Source organism: Microcebus murinus, chromosome 22 (genome assembly GCF_040939455.1).
Source record: "Microcebus murinus isolate Inina chromosome 22, M.murinus_Inina_mat1.0, whole genome shotgun sequence".
NCBI lineage: Eukaryota > Metazoa > Chordata > Mammalia > Primates > Cheirogaleidae > Microcebus > Microcebus murinus.
In genome coordinates this window covers 23,261,395-23,275,327 of record NC_134125.1, presented here as the reverse complement: position 1 = coordinate 23,275,327, position 13,933 = coordinate 23,261,395, and the positions used below count along the sequence as shown (strand labels likewise).

The 13,933-nt window shown below is 47.5% G+C and overlaps 1 protein-coding gene and 1 gene segment (V, D, J or C); both read right to left on the bottom strand.

The window, feature by feature from the left end:
- Positions 1–13,933, bottom strand: part of LOC105882024 (immunoglobulin lambda-1 light chain-like) — a 273,592-nt gene that overhangs the window by 239,821 nt on the left and 19,838 nt on the right. The window lies entirely within an intron of this gene.
- On the bottom strand, positions 3,098–3,647 carry LOC105857708 (immunoglobulin lambda variable 4-69-like). The segment is given in 2 exon segments: positions 3,098–3,420; positions 3,544–3,647. Coding segments are annotated over 2 exon segments (369 nt in total).

The following is a 13,933-nucleotide window of genomic DNA, read 5'->3' as shown; positions in this document are numbered from 1 at the left end:
TGCATGTGGCACATAGATGCTGGGTGCGTCCCTTGCTTGGGCGCTCTCAGCAGGGGGTATGTCACTGTGCAGGGAGCAGCCTTGTCCCTGCCTCAGGGAGCTGCCCTGATGGAGTGACAAGGTGTGACGCTCACGGGGGCTCCCTTCCTCATGTCACCGCTGCAGGCAGAGAGCAGGGGCAGCGGCTGCACTCGGGGGTCTGAGCGGGTGGAGGTTCCTGGCATCACAGGGGAGGAGGGAATCAGAGCACACATGAGCGGAGGGGTCACTCCTGGGTTCAAGTGAAGATGAAGACAAGTTTGCAAAGTAGATCTAGAAGGAGCAGCAGGGATGAAGGATGAGACCCGATGAAGGGGCCGCCGGGGACTGAGGGACGGGGGGTCAGGAGGGGAAGGAGCTGGCGGGACCAGGGTCTCAGCCATCCGGGAGGGTGGATGTGTCAGGGCAAGGAGCTTGCTGGGGTGTCGTGGTCTGCAGAGGTCGAGGGGCTGCTGGGCGGGAGGGGGAGCCCTGCCTCAGAGGGGGTGGCGGGAAGGATGGGGAGACGCTGAAGAAGGACACAGACGCCCCTGCACGGGAGACTGGGTGGGAAGGTGAACACAGACAACGTCCAAACTCACGCGTCCTTCTCTGGAAACTTCGTGTAAATGGAGTCTTGCTAATTTGCAGAATCTGTCAGAGGAGAAGATGAACATAAAGTTTCTGGCTTTATTAACACAGAGAATGTCAACTGGTCCAGGTCCAACACAGGCAGCTGGTTTCCAAGGTCCTTTCCTTTTGGGTTTATATGCGGTGATTTACAAACCCTCATTGGCCAAGTATCACCATCTCGCTGGTCTCCTCGGTAACATCCCAGCTAAATAAAATATTGACACATGTTAATTCCATATGTTATAAATTAATGTGTTCGTTATTTTGATAAATATCCTCTCGCCCCGTTAAGTGACACATTGAGAGTCCCAAAGAGACCACCTGCCCTGTCTACCTAAACTCCCACACAGAGATTTACTGAGTTTGGGCTCAGGGTCTCTGCCTGGCTCTGGAGTGGCCCCAGAGGCCCCACGTGCTCACTGTGGCTGCCCTGCTGGTTTCTAGAGACCCAGCCCTTCCCGGGACAGTGGTCGTGGATGATATTTGGGGTCATCAGCCTGCAGGTGAGGACTGGGCAGGGAAAGGGGACAGGACATAAGAGTGTAGTATGTGGGACATGGAGTGGCCCCAGGCCTGAGGATACACCGCAGAGTTGGACAGTCACTGAGCAGCCCCAAGAAGAAGCTGAGAGGGAGAGACCAAGGGCAGGCGGTGAGGAGGGGGCAGTCGGGGCTATAGGAGTTGGCTTTGTGTCCTGATGGGGCAGAGTCACAGCTGACGCAGGGTGAGGCTGACTGTGAACCCAGCTCCCAGGACACGGAAGAGGAGGGGGCAGAGGTCGCACCACTGTGCAGAGGACCACATGAGGGGGGACACTCAGCAGTGCCCAGGGGGACCTGGCAGCAGCTGTGTGGGGCTGGGAGCAGAAGGGGACCTCACATGGCGGTGTGTTCAGGGGAGGGGTGCAGGTGCTGAGCCCCTGGGACGGTCCCCAGCTGAGGAGGGGCAGGACGAGGAGAGGCACCGGGGGTGGTGGGCGTTTGAGCCACGGGTTCCATCACTGGGCCTTCTCCGTCCTCCTCACCTGCTCGGGGAAGACGAGGTCACCGTGAGCTCTGTCTGCTCCTTTCTCTGTCTCCTGAGATTAGTGAATCGCAGATCTGTGTCTCATGGGCAAGAGCGGGTGTGGCTTGGCCTGGGACTGAGCAGTAGGAGGGACATGAGAAAGGTGAGAGGCCAGTGCTGTAGCTTTGTGAAATCAGGACGGCCTGGACAGTGTCCCTGCTCAGCTACCAACATGCACTGGGCATGACCCAACATGGACTCACGATGGGGGAGGACCAAGTAGTCCACAATGTGGGGCCACTCACACAAACCGCCTGTCCTTACTCTCTCCTGTCTGGACCCCACATCTCCGGGCCATGTGGGCACCATGGGACTGACCCAGCTGCAACTCCAGGGATGGACCCTGTGTTGCCCAATCCAGTGGGAAAAACTACCGCTGGTCACCACGACAGTGTCATGGGAGATGGTGAAATGATCTGGTCCATTCGCACTGAAGGCTGGGGTTCCGGCCATGGGACAGGAGAACGGGTCTGTGTCACTGTGGGGGTTTGGTGTGTGGTGTGATGTTGGCCCACAGAGGCATCTTGTCCCATGTGGGAATCCCGCCTGGACACCACGTCCTCATGGAGACGGACAGGGAACCTCGGAGAACCAGGCAGCCTCCATCAGCCCTGCCTGCTGCTTCTTCCAAACAGTGGCCGCTCCGCACCCGACAGCAAAGGCCAAAGGTTAGAGCCAACTGTGACCTTACAGGTCAGAAGTAGAACCACAGTCACCTCTGGTGTCTCTTCCTCTCAGAGAATTTTCCAGATAAATGGTGAGAGAACACCCAGGCTGCCAGCGCTTGCAGGGTCAGGCTCCCGCGTGCACGGCAGGTGACCCCGAGCCTGGGTCAGCGCCGGCTCCGTCGGTTTCACTCACGTTTCACACAACAAGGGATGAACTGGACTTCTGTGCAGCCGTCTTTTCTGAGTAAAATGGACAGTTTACGTAGCAAAGAGTCCACATCTGGTCTCTAATCTAAGGTCTGCAGCACAGCTGAGGGTCCAGAGCCCGTCACTACATGGTCTGTGACAACCTCAGCCAAGCAAGCCGTCCAGGAGCACAAGGGGGCTCCCCTCCCAGAGAATGTCCCCAATCCCCAGGTAGTCACAGTGGAGCAACCCCCTTGGGGTGACAGGCTCAGTTGTAACATTTCTATCACTATGACATATCTGTCACTCCATAGGAGCCTGGCCTAGCAGCCTGGTTCCCTAGAACCCTTGACATGAATGAAAATGCATCTAGTTCTCTCACTGTAAAACTTCTAATGAAAAGAAATGAATAATTTTGAAGATTCAGACAACCAGACACTGTTTCTGGGAGCCAGGTGGCAGCCTTGGTAGCAGAGTAGAGCAAACAGTTTTTGTCCCACTTCCCCATTCATCTGGATCACTGTGTTTTAACCATATGAACCACCAATGCTATAACCTGCACCACAGTAATAGTCAGCCTCGTCCTCAGGCTGGACGTTGGAGATGGTTAAGTAGCGGTCAGCCCCGGAGCTGGAGCCCAAGAAGCGATCCGGGATCCCGTCCCCCTTGCTGTGGCTTCCATCACTGGTAACATACATCAAGTACCGAGGGGCCTTCCCTGGCTGCTGCTGAAGCCACGCAATGGTGTAGCCACTGTGCGCACTGCTCAGGGTGCAGGTGAGCTTGGCCGAGGCTCCCGGGGAGGCAGATGCAGAGGGCGGCTGGGTCAGCACAGGCTGGGACAGGGACCCTGGAAACACAGACAGAAACGGGAGACGGGTTGAGACCAAGGTAAAATTTTTCTTGGGCTCCTGAGACTGAGAGGCTGATACCGGATAGAAACTGAGAGCTAATCTCTAAGAACTGTCCCTACCTGTGCAGTGAGAGAGGAGCACGAGCAGGACAGGAGCCCAGGCCATGGTGCACACAGCCCCTGGTCCCCACAGTGGGGCTGGGCTGCCCAGGCCTCCTTTTGTCCCCACCCTCTGCAGAGGAGGGGCTGCTCATGCAAACGTGTTTCCATCCAGGGACTGCCCAGCCCCTCCCTGAGCCCTGGGCTGGAGCTCAGCTCTCACTGCACACTGAGGAGGGGGCTTTGCTTTGCCCCTTGGGGGAGCCCTGGGAGGAAGCAGCTGCTGGGACCATACAAAGGGCCCTGCTCAGGGGACTGTGCCAGGCCAGAGAGGACACAGCTGCTGAGTCCCCATCAATGAGCACAGGGCCCAGCCCCCAGACCAAGGCTCCTTGGAGTCACTGGTCCTCCCTGAGTAGCTGTGTGTGGACCACAGGGCAGTCCCCCAGCGCCCCCTGCTGGTCACAGGCACACACCTCCCCATGGCCCAGAGACCTGAGAGCCCAGCTGGTCTCTGCAGCTCCCCAGTCACTGTCTCTGGTCACACACCCATGGGCTGACTCCCTGGTGGAGTGACCCCAGTACACTGTGAGTGATCACTGGGGTTTCTCACTCCCAGAAGGAACCCTGGACTATGCGAGGAGCGACCATGTGCATATATAACTTTTTTAGGCACCAGCCACCCATGTTATTCTACATTCTAGAAAAACCTAAATGACACTCATGTGCCATCTTTGTAGGCTCCTCAGTTGCTGGAACATTGAGCTGATCTGAATGGCAGGACAGGCTGTTCAGGCGAATGGAATGGAAGAACCACTAGGAATTGGTTCAGTGATGTGTTTAAAATTCAGAAACTCAGAAAACATTTCAAAACTTACACATTGAGGATACTGATTAGATATGATTTGTGAAAAATTAGTAGGTTGGTGTGAATAACATTTACTTGTTCATAGTCTAACACATTTCTTAAGTTTTTGAAGTGAATTTTCTCTTCCTAAATTTATATTTTTCTGATTATTTGTGTCTTATATTTCTTATTAGTATTTTGTTTTACAGAGAATGCAAGGTGTTTCTTTATTAATTCGTTGATTCATTCATTTTATTTCAACATATTACAGGGTGCAAATGTTGCCGGTATATCTATTTTCTTTGTCCCGCTTGAGTCAGAGCTTCAAGCTTGTCCCTCTCCCATAGGGTGTGAACTGCACCTATTAGGTGTGAATATCCATCCCACAACCCCCTCCCACCTGCTGGACACTCAGTAAATGTTACTACTCTGTGTGTACATAAGTATTGATCAATTTATACACAGGTCAATGGTGAGTACATGCGGTGCTTGCATGACCATTCTTGTGATATTTCACTTAGTAGAATGGGCTCCAGCTGTATCATTCTAAACATAATTTCCTTATTTTTATGTTCTTACTTATATGCTTTATAGTTTACTAGGAAGGTCAGTGTGACATTTTAATGTCTCTTCAGAGATGTTGATTCCTGGGCATATGAATGCAGACACCATCCCTTCCTCACTGTGTCCCAGATGCAAATCTGCTTAACTGTGTCAATGGTCCCACACTCCTAGACTGTGAGGTTCTCGTGATAAATAACTATGACCAGGATCCTCTGATTCCCTCAGGCCTCTGTCCTCAGGAACCCGGAGAGAGCTTTGCACTCAGGACAGGCAGGTGACCCCAGGATTAAATTCTGTCAGTGACTGCCCAGGGATGTTTGCATGAACCCCACAGTCCTCACCCCTCAGCCCCTTCCTGGTCTGGCCCCGCCCAACCCACAGCCCCCTGCAGCCCCTCCCCTGGCTCTGGGGCTCCAGCCACACCCACTGCTCTGTCCTGGGCCCCCCTGAGCTCCTGCACCTGCCATGGCTGCAGCAGCCCCTGCCCTGTCTGTGGGGAGAGACGGCTCCAGCGGGAGGTCAGGGTGGGAGTGACATTCCGAAATTGACTTATACATAGTATATGCACCGTGCACAGTTTTATGAATTTTTACTTTATATATAGTGATATGATGTTATGTCATCTGGATACATTTCACCTTCTGTTGCACATTTTTTTTATTAGTGGAAATTGTTTATATTTCTTAGTAGCTGTGTAACTGTCTATGTTTTCTTTTAACTTTTCAGAGACTCTGTGGGAATTGTTGGCAAAAATGGGTGAGAGGAGGCCCTATCACAGGAGGCCCGAGTGGACTCCTGGTCCATGAGAGCGTGTCACCTGCTCTGGACAGGAGCACAGAGAGGGACTCTCTGGGAGGACGGCTCAGAGGAGGGGCACTTGCTCAGTGTGACTAGAAGGTCACTGAGGGGAAATGGGGTTCACAGAGGGGAACATAGACTGTGGGATGCTCAGCCCTGTCCTGAGCAAGGCTCAGAGAGGGGGTGGCAGACACTGGTGTGGGGCAGAGGGGGTGGGGGTGGGGCTGAGGCATCCAGTGGGGACAATGCCCAGGGTCACGAGGCCCCTTCATTTAAGGGGAGATGTTTACCCACAGCTGTGCCAGTCCTCTGTCACCCTATTAGAGACTCAATCCAGGACGAAAATTATAGGAGACCTTGAAGCACAGAATGGACAGGACACATTCCTGGGTGGCTGGGGGAGATGACAGCAGAGGAAGTAGGGAAGGGGAGGAATGGCATGTGCCTCTGAGGTGGGACATGGGGACAGAAGACTAAATTCCAGGCTGTGAGAGAGGAGGTGACAATCCAGAGGGTGCACTGGGGCAAGGCTGACCCCAGAGAGACTGTGATGCTGCAGCTGATGCAGGGAAGGCCACAGGGAAGAGCAGGGCTCAGGACTATGGTAGGGTTGTTTGTGCATTTGTCACCATGGAGTGACACTGTGGAAAGAAGTTTGCACAATTTAGAGAGATTCATGTCCAGGGAACTCATTTACCTTTTCATAGGAATAATGGGGGTGTGAGAATAATCATCTGGCAGGGAACTGGGGCTGAGTTGTTCATTCATATTTTAAAAGAATATTCAAGGAAGGCCTGCCATGTGTTAGACGCTGGGAATGGAACAGGAGTTTAGGGGCAGGACCCAGGTCACTGGAGCAGGAAGAGCCAGCACTCGAGCAGGATCAGGATGGCTCCAGAGGACACCCCAGGCCTGAGGACTTCACTTTGACCCCAGAAGAGTTGGCTGCTGTGAGTCAGGTCTTCCACAGCCCCTGTCCCTGGCATGCAGCTTGGGCAGAGGGGGCGTCTCAGTGGCTGCAGGGCCTGTGGGTGCCCAAGGCTCCCAACCCCAGGACATCTCAGGTTTGACCTTGCGTGTGGTGTAGGTGGAGCAGGACACAGCCCTGTCCTGAGGGTGGACACAGCAGCAGAGGACAATTGTTGTGGCCATGTTGTGCCCACCCAGACCTCCGTCCAGGAGAACCTGCAGGGAGGAGCACAGGTGACGGAGCCCCTGCCCCTGGGCTGGCTGAGGCAGTGATGAGCCTGGGGTCCCTGCAGCCAGGTCCCCCTGCAGGAAGCAGGATCCTCTATCGGGCTCCCCATGGGCCAGGACCTACTCTGCCTGCTGGGGCATCCTCATATCTGCCTGTGGTCTGAGGCTGGTCCTGCCCGTCCTTCCCCCCTTTCTCTTTTCACAGGGTTCGGGGCTGTGGTGTGAACCCCTCCCATGCCAGCCCCCTCCCCATGTGTCTTTCTCCACTGTCCCTCCACCCCAAATAAATCACTTTCTTGTCTAAGCCTTTCTTTTCACATGATTCTCAGAGGCCCCAACTCAAAACAACTTTAACTTACCGAGGAAGCCCCCTGCACGCCGTTGTGAGGAACACTGCGTGTCACGAGTGGCCTGGAGCTCAGGCTGGCCCCGAGGGGAGGCAGGCCCAGCGCTGGGAGGCTTCCCTGCACCCGGAGCGGGGCTGCAACCCTGAGCCCCGGTGCCCACTCGAGTCTGCGCAGGATCAGGACAGCCCAGGGAGGCTCCCTGGCTTGCCCAGTCAATGGCGGAGCCCACGTCCGTGACGCCACCTCATTCTGTTTCTCTCAAGATCCCAGCCCTGCACGGCCTGCTGTGTGGGATGGAAAATCTGAAACTCACTGTTGTCAGTTCTCAAGTAGCTCCCGAGCAGTGAAAGGCTTTCTGTGTTATTCCACCAGGGGGGGACTGCTAGCCTTAGATTGTTCAAATTAATATTGCTATAGTCTGTGTCTCAAAATGTAAGTGTGTGTTCACTCATTTTCTGTTCATTTGCAAAACATTTGAGGCTTTTCCTGGATTTAATTTTTCCCATATTATTATCAAAAAATTTTAAGATTCAATAAAAATTTTGACTAGCATTTATTCAAATACATTTATTCTTTTCTTATTTTAAAATTTCAGAATATTCCATGGGAAGAAATGTTTTGGTTCCATGAATTGCTTCTGTACTGCCTGAGCCCAAGTTACCTGTGCCCATCACCCAGGTAGGGTACACTGTACCTGTTAGGTGTGATTTCTTTCTTGGTACATTAAATGCATGGGTTTTTTTTTTTATATTTTTGTTAAGAAAATTCTACCCATAGATGTAGTCTACCTCTACACTTACTTATGTCTCATGTTATTGCATCTATAGGAAATTTTATTTTTTCCTAGAATACTGTTCTGCGTTCTTTGTCATGAGGGTGTCTGGAAGCTGATGGGCTGTTTGGCCAATGCTGCTGGCGCCGTGTGAGCACAGAGAGAAGCTACTGCAGCCACGTCCCCATCCGAGTCCCGGTTCCCAGTGGCGCATGCTCTGCTGAGGCACAGGGGACACTCGCTGGACCTGCCGTGTGTCCCGTGGGGAGGGACGGTGGCTGCGCGGGAGCCGGCTCTAGCACAGGCCTGGAGCCTGGAGCTGCAGCGCCAGCAGGCGGGATACACAGGGCGCCTCGTCTTCTGGCCTGGGACGGGGGTGTCACCCCGCTCTGCCATCGCTGCCCCTGAGAGGAGTCTGTGCTGGGACAGGCGTGTCCGCTCCGTGGGGGGCAGGCTGCGTGTGGGATTCAACCCGCCTCAGTCTAGCGTGTCCTGAGTGAGGGCCTCAGGAAGGGCCTCAGACCTTCGCTGCCCCTGCGTGACTGGAAGCAGGTGGCACACGAGTGGGTCCCACACCATGAGCCACCAGGGAAATGCCATCGAGTCAAAGAGATGGACTGCTGCAGACACACTGGGGTGGCCACAAACACAGTGACCCGTGATGACAAATGCTGATGAGAATGGGGAGAAATTGGAACTCTCATGTGTTATTCATGCGAATGTAAAGTTGTGCAGCCCCCTTGGAAAGAAATCAGACATTTCCTCAACAACAGTAATTATATCACCCTGAAAGTCCACTGCTACCAAACCCAAGAAAAATACACACATTAATCCACAGGGAAATTTGGAACTTGTTTACCAATGATTACAGCAGCCTTACTCATAAAATGAACAGCTTTAAGCAAAGTAAATGTCCAACAACTCACGAATGGTTTAACAACCTGTAGGACATACATGCCATGGAATCTTTTTCTTGGCAATAAAAATGAATGAAGTACTAAAGTATGTCTTGACATATTTCTTGTGTGAAAATTAACCTAGTAAACATTTTCATTTGTTAATCTCCTAAGTTATGTGGAAAATGAAAATTGGATATACAAGCCAAAGTTATAGTAATATTAGCTATTAGACTAATAGCTGTTTATTAGTAGGGTGATGAAAATATTCTAAATTCGTGTCATGGTATGATTGCACAACTCAATAAACACTAAAGAAAATTTGAAGTGTATATTGTAAAAGGGTGAAATTTATGGCAAACACATTATAATACATCATTTTTTTCGACATATTATGGGGGTACAGATTTTAAGGTTTCAATAGATACCGATTCCCCCATTCCCCCAAATGTCTGAGTCTCCAGCATGACTGTCCCCCAGATGGTGCACATCTCACTCATTATGTATGGATATACCTGCCCCCCTCCCCGCTCTCACCTGCCCAATACGCTATTACTGTAGTACCCATGTGTCCACTTAGGTGCTGTTCAGTTAATACCAGTTTTTTGGTGACTATATGTGGTGCTTGTTTTTCCATTCTTGGGAAACTTCACTTAGTAGTAAGGGTTTCAGCTCTAACCAGGAAAATATAAGATGTGCTATATCACCGTTGTTTCTTAGAGCTGAATAGTACTCCATGGTATACATATACCACATTTTATTAATCAATTCTTGGATTGATGGGCACTTGGGCTGTTTCTACAGCCTTGCGATTATGAATTGTGCTGCTATAAACATTCGAATGCGGGTATCTTTTCTGTAGAGTGTCATTGGATCTTTTGGTTAGATGCCCAGCAATGGGATTGCTAGATCAAATGGTAGATTCACTTGTATCGCTTTAAGGTATCTCCATATTGCTTTCCACAGAGGTTGAACTAGTTTGCACTTCCACCAGCATTGTAGGAGTGTTCCTCTCTTTCTGCATCCACACCAGCATTTATTGTTTGGATTCTTTTTGATAAAGGCCATTCTCACTGGAGTTAAGTGATATCTCATTGTGGTTTTGATTTGCATTTCCCTGATGATTAGAGATGTTGAGTATTTTTTCATATGTTTGTTGGCCATTCTGCTGTCTTCTTTAGAAAAGTTTCTGTTCAAGTCCTTTGCCCACTTTTTAATAGGGTTATTTGATTTTTTCTTGCTGATTTTCATGAGTTCTAAGTATATTCTAGTTATCAGCCCCTTATCGGATGTGTTGGATGCAAAAATTTTCTCCCTTTCTGTAGGTTGTCTGTTTACTTTCATGACTATTTCTTTGGCTGTGCAGAAGCTTTTTAATTTGATCATGTCCCATTTATTTATTTTTGTTGCTGCTGTGATTGCCTTTGGAGACTTCTTCATAAACTCTTTGCCTAGGCCGATATCTAGGAGAGTGTTTCCAATATTTTCCTCTAGAATTCTAATAGTTTCATACCTTAGGTTTAAGTCTGTTATCCAGCGTGAGTTGATTTTTGTGAGAGGTGAAAGGTGTGTGTCCTGCTTTAGCCTTCTCCAAGTGGCTATGCAGTTTTCCCAGCACCATTTATTGAAAAGGGATTCTTTTCCCCAGCGTATGTTTTTGTCTGCTTTGTCAAAGATTAGATGGCTATATGAGGATGGTTTTATATCAGGGTTCTCACGTCTGTTCCACTGGTCAATGTTTCTATTTTTGTGCCAATACCAGATTGATTTCATTACTGCAGCTTTGTAGTATAGTTTGATATCTGGCATATTAATGCCTCCCATTTTGTTTTTGTTGCCTAGAATTGATTTTGATATTTGGGGTCTTCTTTGATTCCATACGAAGTGTAAAATTATTTTTTCTATATCTGTGAAGAATGCTGATGAGATTTTAATAGGTATTGCATTGAATCTGTAGATCAGTTTGAGTAGTATTAGCATTTTAATGATGTTGAGTCTGCTGACCCACCAGCATGGTATGGATTTCCATTTGTTTACACCCTCTGCTATTTCCTTCCTCAGTGTTTCATAGTTCTCCGTGTAGAGGTCTTTAACCTCCTTGGTTAGATATATTCCTAGGTACTTTAATTTCTTTGTTGCTATTGTGAAGGGAATTGAGTCTTTGATTTGGTTCTCAATTTGATTGTTGTTGGCGTATATGAATGCCTCTGTTTCTGTGTATTGATTTTGTATCCTGAGCGTTTACTAAATTCATTTATCAGTTCCAGGAGTTTCTTGGTTGAATCTTTGGGGTTTTCTAAATATAATATCATATCATCAGCAAACAGTGAAAGTTTGATCTCTTCTGCCCCTATTTGGATACCTTTAATTCCACTTTCCTGTCTGATTGCTGTAGCCAGGACTTCCAGCACTATGTTGAATAGAAGTGGAAATAGTGGGCAGCATTGTCTGGTTCCAGTTCTAAATGGGAATACTTTCCATTTTTCCCCATTCAGTATGATGTTGGCTATGGGTCTGTTATATATGGCTTGTATCATTTTTAGGTATGTCCCTTCTATGCCTATTTTCTTAAGTGTTCGTATCATGAAAGGGTGTTGAATTTTGTCAAAAGCTTTTTCTGCATGTATTGAAAGAATCCTGTGGTCTTTGTTTTTGCTTCTGTTTATGTGGTCAATTGCATTTATAGATTTATGTATGTTGAACCATCCCTGCATCCCTGGGATGAAGCCCACTTGGTCGTGTTCGATTATTTTTTTTGATAAGCGTTGGATTCGGTTAGCTAAGATTTTGTTGAAAATTTTTGCATCTATATTCATTAGGGATATTGGTCTGTAGTTTTCTTTTTTTGTTGCATCCTTTCCTGTATTTGGTATCAGAGTAATATTTGCTTCATAAAAGGTGTCAGGGAAGTTTGTGTTCTTCTCCTTGTTGTGTAATAGTTTCTGCAAGATAGGTACTGGGTCTTCTTTGTAGTGTGGTAAAATTCGGGTGTGAAACCATCTGGACATCAGATTTTAAAAGCTATTTACAAAGTGTTATTTTACTACTTCTACTTTTAAATACATCAAGCACTTCTAAATATCTAGAAAGACTAGATATTTCATATAAGAACTTGTCCACTATGTAACAGCACAGTTAAATAAAACTGCACGCACATAGCAATGGTTATAATCTAAAGTATTGTCTAAATATGACCATTTTGGTCTTGAACCATTCCATTTCCTTCTCTCTGCCTTATATCCAGTGGACAAGTACAGGCATATGTAATGCTTAGAAATGGTCGAACAAATTCATATCCAAAAGTAATTTACAGAGGACAAGCTTTCCTATGAATTTCAACACAAAGTGTGCATAATGTGCTAATTTTATTAACTACTTTATCATACACGGGCAACCTCTTTAACATCTAGAGACTAGATATTGCAAAATTAGGACTCATTTATCCATTATATACATTATATATATCCATATATACACACAGCAAAACAAAATGCACAAAACATAAGAAAACTGATATCTGATAATGTCCTTTTGCCAATTCCTTCCCTCCTACCTCCTCCAAACCATTGAACGAGCATAGATGGTACTATACTGCTCTCAGAGATGGTTTAACAATTCTATTTCCGAAAGACAGTATTTCCTGTGAACTTTAGCAAAAAAATATTTACAAAGTGATATTTTACTACCTCTACCTTTTACATACGTTGGGCACTTGTAAACATCTAGATAGACTAGATGTTTCAGGTAAGGATTTTATTTGTCCACTATATATATACACAGCAGTTGTGAATAAATTGCGCACATGTAACAGTTATAATTTGAACGTGTCTTCAAAATATGAACATTCTGGCCTAGAACCCTTCCCTCCTCCACCAACTCAGTGGGCTATTAATGCTCAGATTTTTCAGAAGACAATCTTTCCTACGAATTTAAAAACAAAAATGTACAAACTATTAGTTTACTAATTCTATTTTTGTCATACACTGGCAACCTCTTTTAACATCTAGAAAGACTAGATGTAAATTAGGACTTGTTTGTCTTTTATATACACTATATACACAGGTAAGACAAAATGCACAGACATAGGAACTATGGTTAATCTTGCCTCACTATAAGGGCACTGGCATAGAGCTCCTCCTCGTCCTCCCTCCTCCCCAGAACCCCTGCACAAACACAATGCGTACTACTCAAAGAGGTGGTTTAGCCATTCCCCCAAAAAATTTCATATGAATTTTAACAAAAAGGTATTCACAAAGGGTATCACTATTTCTACTTTAACATATATCAGGCACTTCAGAACATCTAGAAAGACTAGATATTTCAAAAAAGTACTTAGTTTTGTGAACTATATATACAGTAATGAGGAACAAAATGCAAACACAAAATAATGCTTATGATATGAAAATGTCTTCTAAATATGACCAGTCTGGCACAGAATCTTCTCTTCCTTCTCAAGGTTTTCCGCTCCATGTCCTTTAACCCACTGAACAAACGTGAACACGTGTCGCTTCCAGAGGTGGTCTAACAATTCCATTTCAAAAAGTCATTTCCAGAAGAAATTTTTTTCCTATGATTTTTTTTTTAAACAAATGGGCATTTACAAGATGTGTTATTTTCTAACTCTACTTTATCATACGTCGGCAACCTCTTTACATCTAGAAGTATTAGATGCAGTAAACATTTTCTTTTAAAAGGTTGGAGGGAAAGTTGAGAACAGCTTTTTCATATTATATACACAGGCCTTCTTCTATAATTGGCCAGTAAATCTTCCCAAAAGGTGGTGGGCATTTCCAAATGTGGTTATGTTTTTTTTCTTCTGTCTGGTGGCAGAACGTAGACCAACCGCCCGAAGGCCCGCTAACCATTCCACCCATCGTCATCCCGGGCTCCGCTCACCTTCCAGGTCCGTTAAGGCCTTTGTCCGTCGTTGTCAGGACTAAGTAGGGCGCGCCCCTTTGGTACAGAGCGGGCACAGCAAGACCCGGATCTG